This window comes from Penicillium chrysogenum (assembly GCF_028827035.1).
Source record: "Penicillium chrysogenum strain IBT 35668 chromosome Unknown utg000001l_segment0_segment0, whole genome shotgun sequence".
NCBI classification, from domain to species: domain Eukaryota; kingdom Fungi; phylum Ascomycota; class Eurotiomycetes; order Eurotiales; family Aspergillaceae; genus Penicillium; species Penicillium chrysogenum.
Genome location: NW_026622749.1, coordinates 8,712,730 through 8,727,393, shown reverse-complemented (window position 1 = coordinate 8,727,393; position 14,664 = coordinate 8,712,730). Strand labels below are relative to the sequence as shown.

Here is a 14,664-nt window from a genome sequence, read left to right as displayed (position 1 = left end):
CCAGCACTATACATTTTTCCGTGAAGAGTACAGCCAAAACTCGGGGAATCACTGTACCAAAAGATGATACCAAAATAGAAGCCCTCGCGCGACATGAAATAAATGGCAGTCTACCAAAAAGTACTATTTATCGATGGGGAGGAAGTTCCCGACAATCAGAGACGGGCTGCACAGTGTTAGTTCCGGCATGTCAGTATCAGGAGACAGTGAACACTTACATGTTGTGATTGTCTCGTCTGATCGTAAAAGAAAAGCAGCAAGTAATACCATCACCTGTTGATTTGGGATTAGGGCTCTTCAACGTGCAACTGGTGAGCATGGCCTTTTGGGTATTGTCGAAGGCGATAGCGCCGAACTTTTCCCAATAGCTGACCAGCTGGTCTTCGACGATGATCTCGTGAATAGCAAGTTTGCCCTACAAGAGTAAACATGTCAGTTGAGTATGATATGACGTGGGGTTCTCCATTGTTGAAACATACATCTCGCAGACCCTCAACCGGGACATCAATCAGCTGTGCCATCTCATTGTTCCCACGGAAGATCTCACCCGTTCGACGCCAGCAGCAGGCCGGGATAGCCATGCTGGCAAAGACACGGTCGTACTCCATAAGGCTTCGCTCAAACCACATCTCTACCAGAATCAGTTCGATATCAGTCAAGCTCTGCATGCGTTCTCGGAACTTTGGGCGGAACTTGTCGAGCTGCCGCAGAATCTTCTGCCGGGATATTTGTTGCATGTTCTTCTCCATGTACTGGTTCAATCGCGCATACCCCTTAACGTAGTTGAAGGGTTTCAGCAATCCGGCGTCATATTTCGCCTTGAGAAGCTTGTTCATCCGCTCCTCTGGTGGGTCAGTTCCTGCCGGGTCGGCGGCGGTCATGTAGTACGTTTCTCGGGCTTTGTCATTGCCCACCGTGGAGGTCGAGGGTTGAATCGAGTCTCCTGGAGGTACTTGGCTTTGTGCCGGCGGTGGAAGCTGCGCGGGAGGCGGCAACCCGGTAGGTAGCGCCATACCATTCATCGAGTTCATCAACGAGGAATCAGTGTAGAGTCCCTGCATGTCTTGATTTTGGAACATTGCCCCGTCATCCAGGAGACTGTTACTGAGGAAATCCCCGAGCAGATTGTACTCATTGGTCACCTCGTGTGCATTGAACATGTACGACGGGTGGAGAGAATGCATGTCCTGGAACTGATTCTGACCACCTACCCAGTCGTTGTATTGCATGACTGTCATACCACGTCAGCTTAGTTCGAAGGCGAAACTGGATTCGTTGCGAACTCACGCTGAGAGTTAGCCTCGAGGCCCTGATTAGACGCAGAAAGATTCCCAGGCGGCACTGTTGAAGGCGGATTCACAGCTGAGGGTGCAATTCCGATCGTGGTATCAGGGAATGTTTGCTGACCAGCAGCATCGGCGACGTCGACACTCCTAGGCATGCCTTGTACGGGGCCCAATTCATTGTTAGACGAGCCCTCGTCGTCTGCAGCAGAATGTTCGTGTTCGCTACGTCCTCGTTTCGCCGTTTCTCTCGGTTCGTCATGGCACAGGTGACCGATGTTTCGCTTTATACAGCGGGTGCAGGGCCGTTCCTTCATAGATTCAGACAGGTCAGCTGGCGCAATTTATTTCCCGCAAGTCTGCGTTCAGAGTTTCAGACATGACGGGTCGTGAACAGGGAGAGGGGAGACAGAGGTGTCGTACCGAGTCGCAGGTCATATGCTGTCCCACACGAACAAAATCCCGTTAGTAAAGCCAGTTCCTTGAATAGATATGTGCCAGCACTGATGTCACGGCCTATCGCATATAGTAGCCAAGCATAATGGCACTCTCTAGGGGTAAACTCACCGAGCGGCGACAATATACGCAGGCTGGAATTGCGGGAAACCCTCGTTAGCGAAGACGTTCTTATCGTTATGCGCAACAGAATCGGCCGTGCCCAGATCCCTGTCGCATGCTGCGCAACGGCACCTTACCGTGATTCACCTTCCGGCGCTTCTTGGGACTGGAGTGACTCCCCGAGCCGGTCGTTTCGGCCTTGACCGCAGATGTTTGCGGGTTCTTGACGCTCGTATCCTTCCCTGCATCAGTGGACCTGGATTTTGTCGCATTGGAGGCGCCCAGCGGCGCATTCTTTTCGGACATTGCGCAAGAGTTCAGTGAGAACCACCAGGGCCGGAGCAAAATGGCTGCCTGCAGACCAGTTGGTAGTAGTTGGTAAACTTCAGAAAGTTCTTGGGGGAATGGAGAAAGCGGAGTCACCCCTCCGAACTGCTCCGCATGGGGTTGGCTATTTGGGCACACGCCACTTTCGGGGCGAGACCTCGGTCAAGGCATTACGTTTTCTATCCTTACAATTGGCCGCATTTTGATTAAAACCCCATTGTGTAAAAGACATAAACTCGTGTTTATTGATTGCTAACCGTCTAGTTCTCTCTTTCCGGGCGGTGGAGCCTCGGGTTGTCATGTAATCACCCTTGAAGCAGGGCTCCCCAGGTTGGACTGGGTGCGCATTAGACTCGCATTACCCTTCTCCTAACATAATGTGCTTCATATTTTACCACTGTGGTGGGATATCCTTCTGATGGAGAGGTGAGTCCAACCGTATCCGGGTTCCACCGTATGCAGCTATTCAGCGACTGCATTGGAATTCGAGCACGCGACAAGGATTGCATCTGTGACTCCCGGTCGCCAAGCGCGGTCAGTATTTGGTTTACGTTTTTAATAAACGTGCATATCCTGGGTCCCGAGGCCCTTCATGTGTCAATCATAAGCGTCAAAATGCCGGGTTTGGTGGTTTTGTACGGCGCGGTGATGTCCAGTGGGACGATCAGTCGTTCGGCATCGAGTATAAATCCAAGGCAGCTTGTGAACGAGTTATGGCATCCCCGAGTCCTGCGAAGGGGGCGGTGTTGCTTTGCATGGATTGAAGATGGCCATGCAGTTGCTTCATGAGTCCATGGACTTCAGGGTCGGTCTCCAACTAAATTCAAACACAATGGTAAGTTGACAGAGCGAGCACGTGTGGTTCAGGAGCACTCCATACTTCGTCTAGAGACACTTGGCTATCTTTGGCGCCAAGAAGCGTGAACTCAGAGGACCCAGACCCCTCAGTTCGAGGAAGTGCATCCAACTGCCGAAGCACAGGGTGCTCCTACGGCCGTAAAATGTTAGCTAGTCACACTCAGAAACAGGACGATGAGTTTGCCGCATACATTTTTCGTCTGTCGTTTCCTTTCAGCCTCGGCCCGTTTGGCATTCTTGTCCATTTCCTGGAGCGACTTTGTTTCTCCAGCAAGAAGGGCTTCTTCTTTGGCGATCTCAGCTTTTAGTAGATCGACGCTATCATTCACCGTAGCTAAATGGCCCTCGAGGGAGCGCTAAGAACGTAATCAGTATGGACTTGTTGTCGGCAATCGTAGAGGGTCACATACGTGCTCATTCAGCGCAGATTCGTAGTCAAAGTTCGAGTCCTTCGTTATGGGCGGGAATGGCATTCGCGGGAGTCGTTTGCCCAAACTAAAACAACAAGGAGTGTACGATCAGTCTCATCATCTCTCTCTCAAGACAGTGGTAGCTCTGCATAAGCTTCCGGACTGAGCATGCTGCCTTACTTTCGCACGACCGCTTGCACAGCGCCTTGTGCCTCAATTCGTTTGCGCTCATTGTGATTCCGCATTATCACCGGTCGTTCGAGGGAGTGGAACATGCCCATGACTTTTTCCTGGACGGGTTCTGGTAGAGGGGCCCATTTCGACTTGATGGTCTTCTCTGGGACACGGCGGACATGAGGTTTCAGATAGGCGTAGCGCTTGGAGTCATCTCCCTGCGAGGCATCGTCGCCCGCGTGTTTTCGTTTTGGAGGCATAGTAAGTTGAGGGTGTTGGTGGTCTGTCGGGTCCACAATTAAGGTTACGTCGACGCGTCTTCACATGCAGGCAAAACAGAGCGGTGGAGACGGGACATACTATGTAGCATTCCAACTCACAGGGTCTTGGTGTTTTGGGCATTAACATGTATTCGCGCATAATAATTTTGAAATGAAAACTGAAATAGAGTCTGCTCTGCGTCTGTCCTCGAAATTTCAAATTGAAGTACTTCTATACCAACCTTAGAACTAAGCGTGTGTAGAGAGCACACACCTAACCTACGCCATACATACCTAGCTTTTGCAGCAAAAATCTACATCTTAATATATGGACCAGCCTAATTTTAAAACACATTAAAACAATTGAATACTCAAACTATGTTCTGCGAATACACGCCTTTCGAATCATACATGTATACATACATATGCACTAGGGTATCGATTTTTGCCGAGGATCAGCCGCAAGGTGACTTGCATCACCTACAACAATTAGATGAAAAAAGGACGGCGATGAAAGAGAATGCATAAAAAAAGGAAAATGGTATCGAGTTGCCGGGATTTGTGAAGATGAAATGCCAACTCGCCGACGTGCATACACAAAACTGTCCACCCGCTGAAACGCTTGCAATTCTCGCGAAGAAAAGAGGCAGGGGCCATCCATGAGATCATATTAACGTTGTGATCGTGTCACAGAGGGTATTAACGCGGCATCACCAAGCCATTAATGCCCTTCAAGTCATGCAGTTGGCTTTGGAGAATGTCATTCCCCCGGAGAAGGTCTTCAAGCCAGTCGGCAGCTCCAGTGAGCATTGCGCTTTTGCTGAACCCGCCGCCTCTAAGTGCTGGGACCAGGGTGCACAAGTCTTCGAAGCCTTGACGAATTAGGTTTCGGCGTTTCTGCTCCGAAAGAATGTGGTTGGTCCGTTTTTGCTCTTCTGTGAGATTCTCTCGTGCAGCTTTGGACCCTGGCTGTAGTCGGGCTTTTCGAGATATGTCCGTTGATACCCGTCGGCCTTTGCTGATAGATCCTCTAGATTTTCTAGAGTGCGGTCGTATATCATTGTCATCTGAGTATTCATCAGCCTCCTCTTTCAGGGCTCGTTGCCGTTTCCGGGGATGTAAGCTCTCGTCCAGGACAGGACTATTTCGGAAGAGAGGACCTTGAGGAGGAGCCCCAACCATGCGCTCTGGACTGGGTGCTCGTGTGTTGGCGGCACTGCTCTGTGGTTCGAAACACCCGAGATGATCGAGCAGGTCATTTGTCCGCTGTTCCTCGTCGGGCTGATCAGGGGGACGAAGGTAGCCTTGATCCATGAAACTGGCATCTGATCCCCATCGCAAACTGCGGGCCTTTCTTGATGGATGTTGGTCCGCAGGAATGGGGTCACGGACGTCAAAGAACATCTCCGAGGTATGATATCCAATTGGGACATCAGCTCGGGGCGGAGGTGGATTTGAACCCTGTGCAGTACTTCCAGTATGTGAATTGTTTTTTTGTTGTGTCCCGTGGATGGGGAGAGACTGTCCAGCGAAAGCCTGTTGTGCTAACGTGGATCCCAACTCTGATCCATTTACACCACTATGGTAGAGCATGGAGGCTGCGGCGAATATATCCGAGCTTGTAGGGTTGTCTGTCATCATGCCCCCGGCTGCCTTGCCTAGCCCATGCTGCTGAAATGAAGGCTGCGATAGGGACGTGGTTGATCCCTCGAAGTTGGGTGGCAGCTCACCCGACCAGTCAAAGTTGGGTGCCCCGGATTTATGTTCTTGTCGCATCCAAAGATCATTCGTAAATTGGTTTGCGTTCATGGTTGTAAAGAAGTTATCGAGCATATTTGATTCATTATCGTCAAGAAGAGAAGGTCCTGGGGGTAGAGCAGGTGCCTGTTCAAAGGGGGTGTCCATCGGGGAGAGGAAGGAGTCTGGAATCGGGTCAGAGAGTGCACAGTACAAAAGCATTCTCAGAATCACTCACATCCAAAGGGAGCAGCCGGAGGGGATGTGCGCCCAGTCCGAACTTCAGCCCTATGTCCATTCATAGCGAAGAGCGATTCAATATCAAGAGGGATTTGTATGTCGGAGTGTCGGTCAAGGAAAGGGTTGATACTCTGATGCTAAGAGTAGCGCGAACCAAGGCAATACTGTCATGCCTTGGACTCGAGCGCAAACCGCAAGATGATAGAGAAGGTTCGACTCCACAAAAGAGGGACGCGGGGGGTCGATCAAGGCCACGGGGCTCTCCAGAGTTGATAATGCGACTCGATAAGGAGCCGGTTAGGCTCGGTGCAATGGGGATAGGAACAAGAAGATCAGGGAGAACTGCGAAGAAAGAAAGAAATAGAAAAGGGATCAAGAGAGTGTACAAAAGAGAGATCCTGTAGAGGAATACGTGGAAAGTCTCGCATCAAAAGCAATCGTCCTGTTCGGCCTCGACCTGATCACATGCAAAAATTTGAGCGCGTGACGTAACGGTACCAAAATTACAGAAATTACAGGGGATCCGCTGTGGCTTACAATGTACCCTCGGTATTTAGTACGTTACTGGGGAGAGCTGGTAACTGTTAACCCCCGGAGGACCCTTCCCGAGGTGAGAGAGACACCGACTTCCAAGGTTAATGTTCTGCAATGCAAAGTACTCCATACAACTGCAGGTACCCTCTGTTACCGTTTGATTCTGTTCGGAAATACACACTACGGGGTACACTTTCTTATATCTCTTTCTATCATTCTTATTTCGCAGGGAAAAACATAGCTGGGTCAGTGCGGTTCATCTCCTTGTTTTGGATTGTTCTCCTGAGATCGTCCTCTTATTATGGGGGCTTAAATTAAATCATTCGCCTTGTTCAGCCCCGCAATCCCGACAATTCTGCTCCGAAAGATCCATTGCTTCGGATGATCGTCCACTGTCTTCGCTTACCGGTTCCCTCGCCCCCGACTTTGGATCTTGTTTGCGGGGCGTTCTCTACCTGGGCAGGGACCGAGGTACAACCGCCAAGTCTCTACTAGGCCATTATTACACAGGATCCACGGTTGGTCCATACTCCAAAAACGATTGTGCAAGTGTCAATTTCCCTCTGCCGGAGAATACTACCCAATTTTCAGGAGGTGCAATTGTAGGTCACTCACAAATAAAACCTACTGAGCTCTTACGCCTCCTGATTTTCTGATTGGTGAGGAGATTCTTGTGAATCCCATCAGAGTTTACAGTTGGCTGACCTCTCGTCGCCGATTAGTTCGGGGAACTGTGATGTTGACACCTCCCGACGGATCATGACATGAGAGTTTCCGGCAGCATGGAACCTGCACTCCGGAGACGCCATGGAAGGGACAACATCCGGGTATTCAAGCCGTGAGTCCATGCGATCTACTACCCTTGTGGCTTGGTGCAACTGTGTGATCTGAAGTGCCCTTGCTGATTGTGACTGTAGCCTTCTTCGCGCCTATGCGCTCGGGTACCTATCTTCCGTCACCCCGAAGTTGGTATCTTATGTGCGTCGACTGCGCAGTAAGGACTGGACTGCGCAACAGAAACTTCAAGAGGTATGCCGTGACATTACATAGTATGGAGCTGTTATCGCGACTTACTATGTAACCCTAAGCCTAAGCCTATCGCATAATTGAAGTGCTATAGCTGACCTCCATTTGAATAGCTAGCTAAAGTCTTGACTGGTCCTTTGCGTCTGAACAGTTTCCCAACAGCTTGTGCTTCCCTAGTTGGTGGTTCAGCCCTACTACCAATAGGATTGTATCGTCTGTGTGCATTAATCACAGCAAGGCTCTCCAGACGTGAAGTTCAGATCTCACAAAGGCTCGACCGCTTAATTAGACTCGTCATCACTTTCCTATCTGGATGGTTCAGTTTTCAACTGCTCAACAAAAACCGCATCTGTCTGCCAATAGAAGATGTCGGAACTATGCGGGACTCCACATATCAGGGGCAAGACCCTGGTCAGGCTATGGCCAATCCGCTGGAACATCACCGTCCGGAGTTAGCAGGGAGGACAATGGACCTCACCATCTACATGGTCACAAGAGCCATAGATGCGGTTGCGTGTGTTGCATGGGGTCGCTGGTCCCGTCGCCGCCAGGCCCAGAATCGCTGGACGACTATCGAATCCCTTGTCCCTGGCTTCGTTGATGCAGGTGTCTTTGCCATGAGTGCGGCTGTAGTCATGTGGGCATGGTTTTATCTCCCTGAAAGACTACCCAGAGCCTACGAGAAGTGGATCGGGGAAGCTGCTCAGGTCGATTCACGTTTAATTGAGGCCCTGCGCCGTGTTCGACGAGGAGTCTTCGTTTACGGAAAGGATACAGGCCAGGCACCTCTTCTCCAGTCGATGTGCAAAGACTACAACTGGCCAGAGGTGTGGGGAGACCCAGCAAAAGTGGCCCCGATCCCTTGCGAAATGGTTCACATGGGTTGTGGCCCCAGTTGTGAGAAACACGCATTGTATCGATTTGCCAAAACCTTCAAATTTGCCTGTGCAACCTATATACCCCTACAGATTGTTTTCCGCCTGCGCAGAATGAAATCTGCAACTGCCCTCCGTCGGGCCCTTTCTGATGCCGCACAATCATCTGCCTTCCTCGCATCCTTTGTGAGCTTATTTTACTACAGCGTCTGCCTGGCCCGGACGCGACTTGGCCCCAAGATTTTTGATGCGAAGACGGTCACTCCGATGATGTGGGACTCTGGGCTATGTGTCGGTGCGGGATGTCTCATGTGTGGCTGGAGTATATTGGCTGAAAAGACGCGGAAGAGGCAGGAGTTGGCGCTATTTGTGGCACCCCGGGCTGCCGCCACGGTTTTGCCACGGTTGTATGATAAAAAGGTATGTATCGGACCCTCGCATCCTCTGTTCACAACAGGGTTACACCCACATCCCCTCCTCTCCCTTCTCAATGTCCCCAAACCAGTCTGTGGCAGGTTCCAAAACAATCACGAGATGCTGACGCGTGTTGATGATTGCCAGTATCAATACCGAGAGCGCATCGCATTTGCCGTTAGCGCTGCTATTCTTATCACTTGCCTCCGGGAAAGACCTAGCATGGTAAGAGGAGTTTTTGGTCGCATCACATCGAGTGTATTGAATTAGACTTCCTTTCACTGAGATGTCTCGAGGCATCAAATGGTTGTATTAGTTATTATTATTTCTGGGTGCCATTACCCTGTATTATTTTTATGAACTTTGCACTCTTATCTATATATATGCATTCAAATGCCCTAAGCGTAGTTATACCTAGTACATTATGTACGATGCACAAGGCGAGTAGTATCATGTTCATACCAACAGTGTCATGGTCTCTGTTTCTATATTGGTAAATTAACCGCTGGTCATGCCAACTCCGCAGCCTAGACAGCCGTAAGGATACGGTTGAGCCTTCCAGTTTGGGGACAATCATGATCCCAAATCAAGATTTGATTAGAGATACCCACATTCAATATCATCGTCTCAATGTTGATCGCCGTTTAGATGTAACGTGACCCCGAGGCCTAGGGCTTATCGATAAGCCGCCGAATCACGGGAGTTATCACGTGCTGGGGATACGCTTGATCTCATGCGACTCAGCATCCAATCCCATTGAAGTTCATAGAACCATGTTTTCAAGATTACTCCCCTCACTGGGGCGCTCTGTGCTGACGGGGACGATCCCCCAGCGATCAGTCTGTCTCAGAAAGAGCGTCTTCGAGGCAGAGCGGAGGTATTTCTCGAGGAATTTCCTGCTCCATGAACAACGCAATTCATCTGCAGCGCCTTTTAATACCCCAGAATCGCAAAAACGCAATACCTCTACAATGTGAGCTGGCATTGAACCCGTATTATTGGAGGGAACGCATGTACTAACAGAGCCCCCGGTCAGGTATTATACCATCAGTATGATCCTTGGGACGGTTGCCCTTGCATATGGATCTGTCCCTCTCTACAAAATGGTATGACAAGCTCTCGCTCGATCCAGAGTACATCCTATACAGAATCTCAATCTGATCCCGATTGATTGCAGATCTGCCAACAGACCGGTTGGGGCGGTCAGCCCATTCTCACCCACCGAACCGGCGACGGTGATACCTCTGCACGTGTGACACCAGTAACAGATTCTCGCCGTCTACGCATCACATTCAACGGCTCAGTGTCGGATGTTCTCCCTTGGAAGTTCACTCCCCAGCAGCGCGAGGTCCGAGTGCTACCCGGTGAGACGGCGCTGGCATTCTATACGGCAACCAATAAGGGTCCGAATGATATTATCGGAGTCGCAACATACAGTGTCACGCCAGGTCAGGTTGCGCCGTATTTTAGCAAGATTCAATGCTTCTGCTTTGAGGAGCAGAAGCTCAATGCGGGAGAGTCTGTCGATATGCCTGTTTTCTTCTTCATTGATCCTGACTTTGCTACCGATCCTAATATGAAGGGCATTGATACTATTACCCTGTCATATACCTTCTTCAGTAAGTTTTCTGTCTACACGTTGCTTTCCTGGCCCCATCTAATCAAGAGCAGAAGCGAAATATGATGACAATGGCGTTCTAACGCCAATTGCATCATAAGTGGCTCATTACCAAGGGCGCATTGGGTACTGTATTTCAATTGTGTGAGTTTGCATAGGATTGGACATTCAACAGTGAACATAGAACATGTGTGTGGTCTTGGGTCTGCTTTTTCGTACTCATCTCATCTCTCGAAGCAAACTTTGCATGTACTATACATATCGGAGTTTGGCAGAAGGCTGCCAAATGCCTAGAAAAATATCTAGCTGTATATATTCTTGAGTTTATCCATGTGTAATTGTACAAGTCTACGTTGAAAGTGCTTCGAAACCCTTCGCTGCATCCATGGATATAGTGGGATCGTGCACGGACCAGTGATTAATTAGGCGCGTGTCTGGACGCGTTCTCCAGTCCACATCCTCTGTCGAAAAACCATCTCGATTCCTGAATCCTCTCAACAGTTCTACGGAGTTTTCAAAATGGCTCTCCTTGTGGACAAGCTGCGGCCACGCACCCTAGATGCTCTCTCGTATCACCCAGAGCTCTCTGATCGCCTACGCTCTCTGGTAAGAAGCCCTACCCTGCGGAACATGAACATCATTTTGACACAAGGTGCACTTCATAGGCGCACAGTGGAGATTTTCCCCATTTACTAGTTTACGGACCTTCCGGCGCTGGTAAAAAGACACGGGTCATTGCGACACTAAAAGAACTGTACGGCCCCGGTGTCGAGAAGATCAAGATCGACGCCAGAGTCTTCCAAACAACGAGCAACCGAAAGCTAGAATTCAACATTGTCTCGTCGGTGTACCATCTTGAGATTACCCCTGCAGACGTCGGAACATATGACCGAGTAGTTGTCCAGGAATTGCTTAAAGAGGTTGCGCAGACGCAACAGGTGGATCTCAGCGCGAAGCAGCGGTTCAAGGTCGTTGTGATCAACGAAGCTGATCACCTCACACGAGATGCACAGGCAGCTCTCAGACGTACCATGGAGAAATACAGTCCCAATCTGCGATTGATTCTTCTGGCCAACAGCACCTCCAACATTATTGCACCGATTCGGTCTCGAACCCTGCTGGTTAGGGTTGCAGCACCTACTGAAAGCGACATTTGCTCTGCGCTCCATCTTGCAGGGAAAAAGGAGGGATGGACCGAGTCTGAGGTACTTAACAAGAGGATCGCAAAGGAGAGTGGACGCAACCTGCGTCGTGCGCTGCTCATGTTCGAGTCGATTTATGCGCAAAAGTGAGTTTCCACCCCGATTTTCATTGGCCTGGGTTTGATAGGCTTACGTTTTTGGAAATATAGTGAAAAAGTTACGGACAAGACCCTCATCCCGCCTCCGGACTGGGAGGCCCTTGTTACCCTAACAGCTGATGAAATCCTGGCTGAACGATCACCGGCTCGGCTGTTGCATGTCCGCGCACGTCTCTATGATCTTTTGACCCATTGCATCCCACCAACAACCATTTTGAAGGTATGATCTACCTTTGCAATGAATATTCTCGAGGTACTAACTGTTGGTGCTAGACATTGACATTCAAGCTCGTTGCACGAGTCGATGATGCACTGAAGCCAGACGTTATCAAGTGGTCTGCCTTCTATGAGCACCGCATCAAGCTGGGAAGTGTAAGTCATTGGCGATTACCATTGCCATCAATCCAAATGCTGATGAAACTTCCATACAGAAAGTAATTTTCCATCTCGAAGCCTTCGTGGCTAAGTTCATGCGCATCTACGAAAGGTATGCTATCCCTGTATAGTTTAACGGAGACATATAATTAATGACAGATTAGTTACCTGATGGGCATGGACTTTTAATTACTCACTACCAACAAACCAAGACAATGGATGAATGACGATTTGTACACTATGTGGTTTTCAGTGAGCATGGGATCTAGGAAGTTATGGCCTGCTGTTAAACAAAATCATACTTTTGCGAAATCCCCAGTTATCTGATTTATTTTCACTTTTCACGGGCGCAAAAAGGCATTTGCCTAGAAGGATTCTGGCGTTATATCACTTGTCATTGTGTACTATCTCTAAGGTAGTGGAAAGATATTTGCATACATCAATCTCTGAAAATCGCAGCTACATATGCACTTTAGCAGTGGACCCGTGTCCACATTGTAGCAGGAGTCGATTCTGAGCAGAACATATTTGGCATAATGATATTAACCTTGGAATCTCGAGTTGTAGAGCAAGGTTGTCCTCTTCACATACGTCATCACATCCCCGTCATCCATAAACTGGATCACCCACTGGGAACATCAGAATAGCTTTTATCTTTTGATCAGGAATCTCTGCCATGTTTTCATAAAACGTCTATCATCTTTTCAGCATTATACCTTTATTGCACATGAACAGCAGCAAAATGTCCGACCCCAGACTTGTTGATATGGAACCCGGCGGAGAGAGCACTCAGTATGGACTGAATCAAGGCCACCTCTTGCAATTGCCATTCGCTAATACACGAGGTGTAGATATGAGTCTATCCGGGAATTCACTAAAACTCCACCAAAGCAGACCGGACAATTGGGAGGTGTGTCGCTTCCTTAAGAGATAACTTTGGGTGCACTATAGAAATGACTGACCTCACCCAAGGCGGCGATAAGCACACTACAAGCGAAGTGAGCCCTGGACTAGGGAAACATAGCCCAGCATCGGGCAATGACGAGGATTTCCAGGCACAAAAGCTGGGCATGGGAGCTGTTGCTGACTCTCGTGAAGAAGGTAAATGCTGAATATATTTCCTTGTCTAAACTCCTAGTATCAAGACAGAAGATCCATCGGAGGAACCCGTGACTCGATGGCTCCTAAAGAGACGCAAACAGCTGATGATAATGTACAAAAGACACGAAACGTTACGAGGACGATGCCATGACCAAGGCCCGTAGACAGCAGGGGTATGGACCTGGGTCTGGCGTCGGGGCTTAGCCGGCGAAGGCGACAAAAGCAAAGGACATGACCGATGAGAATAAAAAGGAAACGGTATCATGCGGGAAACGACAGTTTATTGGGTAGGGTCGGAGCTGGAGGAGGCGCTCTTCGGAGGTGAAGCGAGATTGTTGGTACCAAGGGGCGGGTTTCTGCGTGCCCGCTTAAGGGAGTCGAGAGTGACGCCGTTTCCAAGCTTCGTGATGCCGACAACAGGCGGGTCATTCTTGTTGACGAATTCCCAGAGACCTAATGGATAAGAATTAGCATTTTTCGTACCCAGAATAGCACACGGAGAAAATGCATGACCTACCTGGCAATTTGTGGCCCGCCAATCTGAAAGCCTCACGGGCAACCTTCTCGTGGACATCTCCCTTCAATTCAAAGACGATTCGGCTCACGGGCAGTCGGACAGTCCAGTAGTCGAACTTACCCTTACCCTTACCCATACGCTGCTCGTTACCCTTGGTGTAGACACCAATGTTGGCGCTGACACGCTTGTACAGCTTATAGTTCATTCCTCGTAGCCGCCGCTTGATAGTCTCTTCGGCAATCTTCAGCGCTGATGCGGGCATGCGGCGGTCATGGTCTTTCATGCGCAGACCGAAGTCCCCCACCACACGACTGTTGTTCCTCGGGTGGATCCGCCGGTAGCGACATGAGGGCGACCCTTGGGGGATTTGGATTTTTCTTGGAATTTCGGGGTCAGCCAATCAAGGGCGCGGGGGGTGGTAGAGAAGCATCGTGATAGAGAAAAGGTGGCCAGCGGTCCCGACACTATATCGCACTATTAGTCTCCGGCCGAGTAGATTTCCTATGAATTGAATGGCTCGTACAGGTTGGCCGCGTGCAGGCGGAGAGTGGTCCAGCAAACATCTTGATCTGTGGACCCATTGTGAGGGGGGAGGCGGCGAGATATACCAATGTTGCGGAAGGCTTCGTTACTCCGGCACTTTTCGATGATCCACGCTAATCCCAAAGTGGGAATCTGGATCACACGTGACATGGCGCCTGCTTACTTGTTGGTGCCCTGTAAATTAGGTGTCAATATCAGTCCATATAGTTAACTAACTTACTATCGTTGGAAGGTTAAACACGCAATTTAGAAAGTACGTTTTGCAATTAAGCGCTTTCTGACCTTTTCTGCTGTCTAACCGACAAACCGGGAAGGGAGAAAATATCTATATAACCAGACGTGACTACCTGAGAAGACCACCAGACTACGGCTTATGCGGCCGACTATTCCAAGCTTCTTGTCACAGTAGATTCAAACAGAATCCTGTTGATATGAGAAGTACCCCTGCGCTCTGTGTGACTGAATAATTTTACACTATATGTACCTAGGTCGTACATACACATGTAGTATGCCT

At 49.5% G+C, this 14,664-nt stretch overlaps 7 protein-coding genes across 7 annotated transcripts; 3 read left to right on the top strand and 4 right to left on the bottom strand.

Annotated features, from left to right (window-relative positions):
* Nucleotides 1-123: 123 nt before the first annotated feature.
* Nucleotides 124-2,147, bottom strand: acuM (gluconeogenesis transcription factor RDS2; the record flags this gene model as incomplete). The annotated part of the gene is made up of 7 exons (XM_056709189.1): nucleotides 124-166; nucleotides 219-415; nucleotides 480-1,231; nucleotides 1,288-1,594; nucleotides 1,707-1,724; nucleotides 1,851-1,873; nucleotides 1,979-2,147. The coding sequence occupies 7 exons, from the start codon at nucleotides 2,145-2,147 to the stop codon at nucleotides 124-126; spliced, it is 1,509 nt and encodes a 502-aa protein (XP_056573491.1).
* Nucleotides 2,148-2,832: 685 nt separating this feature from the next.
* On the bottom strand, nucleotides 2,833-3,870 carry N7489_003433 (uncharacterized protein; the record flags this gene model as incomplete). Its single annotated transcript, XM_056709188.1, has 5 exons — nucleotides 2,833-2,985; nucleotides 3,049-3,156; nucleotides 3,218-3,382; nucleotides 3,437-3,521; nucleotides 3,617-3,870. 5 exons carry the CDS (start codon nucleotides 3,868-3,870, stop codon nucleotides 2,833-2,835), a joined length of 765 nt encoding a protein of 254 aa, XP_056573490.1.
* A 699-nt stretch (nucleotides 3,871-4,569) lies between these two features.
* N7489_003432 (basic helix-loop-helix domain-containing protein) lies at nucleotides 4,570-5,909 on the bottom strand (the record flags this gene model as incomplete). Its single annotated transcript, XM_056709187.1, has 2 exons — nucleotides 4,570-5,792; nucleotides 5,846-5,909. The coding sequence occupies 2 exons, from the start codon at nucleotides 5,907-5,909 to the stop codon at nucleotides 4,570-4,572; spliced, it is 1,287 nt and encodes a 428-aa protein (XP_056573489.1).
* Nucleotides 5,910-7,163: 1,254 nt separating this feature from the next.
* N7489_003431 (cytochrome c oxidase assembly protein) lies at nucleotides 7,164-10,414 on the top strand (the record flags this gene model as incomplete). Its single annotated transcript, XM_056709186.1, has 8 exons — nucleotides 7,164-7,219; nucleotides 7,299-7,410; nucleotides 7,521-8,702; nucleotides 8,844-8,921; nucleotides 9,530-9,669; nucleotides 9,733-9,802; nucleotides 9,874-10,315; nucleotides 10,368-10,414. 8 exons carry the CDS (start codon nucleotides 7,164-7,166, stop codon nucleotides 10,412-10,414), a joined length of 2,127 nt encoding a protein of 708 aa, XP_056573488.1.
* Nucleotides 10,415-10,833: 419 nt separating this feature from the next.
* Nucleotides 10,834-12,178, top strand: N7489_003430 (replication factor C subunit 5; the record flags this gene model as incomplete). The annotated part of the gene is made up of 6 exons (XM_056709185.1): nucleotides 10,834-10,920; nucleotides 10,980-11,602; nucleotides 11,666-11,834; nucleotides 11,888-11,986; nucleotides 12,046-12,101; nucleotides 12,154-12,178. 6 exons carry the CDS (start codon nucleotides 10,834-10,836, stop codon nucleotides 12,176-12,178), a joined length of 1,059 nt encoding a protein of 352 aa, XP_056573487.1.
* A 553-nt stretch (nucleotides 12,179-12,731) lies between these two features.
* Nucleotides 12,732-13,294, top strand: N7489_003429 (uncharacterized protein; the record flags this gene model as incomplete). Its single annotated transcript, XM_056709184.1, has 4 exons — nucleotides 12,732-12,781; nucleotides 12,841-12,899; nucleotides 12,962-13,090; nucleotides 13,212-13,294. 4 exons carry the CDS (start codon nucleotides 12,732-12,734, stop codon nucleotides 13,292-13,294), a joined length of 321 nt encoding a protein of 106 aa, XP_056573486.1.
* Nucleotides 13,295-13,370: 76 nt separating this feature from the next.
* Nucleotides 13,371-14,202, bottom strand: N7489_003428 (mitochondrial 54S ribosomal protein uL16m; the record flags this gene model as incomplete). Its single annotated transcript, XM_056709183.1, has 3 exons — nucleotides 14,131-14,202; nucleotides 13,608-13,964; nucleotides 13,371-13,543 (listed from the first exon to the last, which is right to left on the bottom strand). The coding sequence occupies exons 1-3, from the start codon at nucleotides 14,186-14,188 to the stop codon at nucleotides 13,371-13,373; spliced, it is 588 nt and encodes a 195-aa protein (XP_056573485.1). The 5' UTR covers nucleotides 14,189-14,202.
* Between the last annotated feature and the right edge of the window lie 462 nt (nucleotides 14,203-14,664).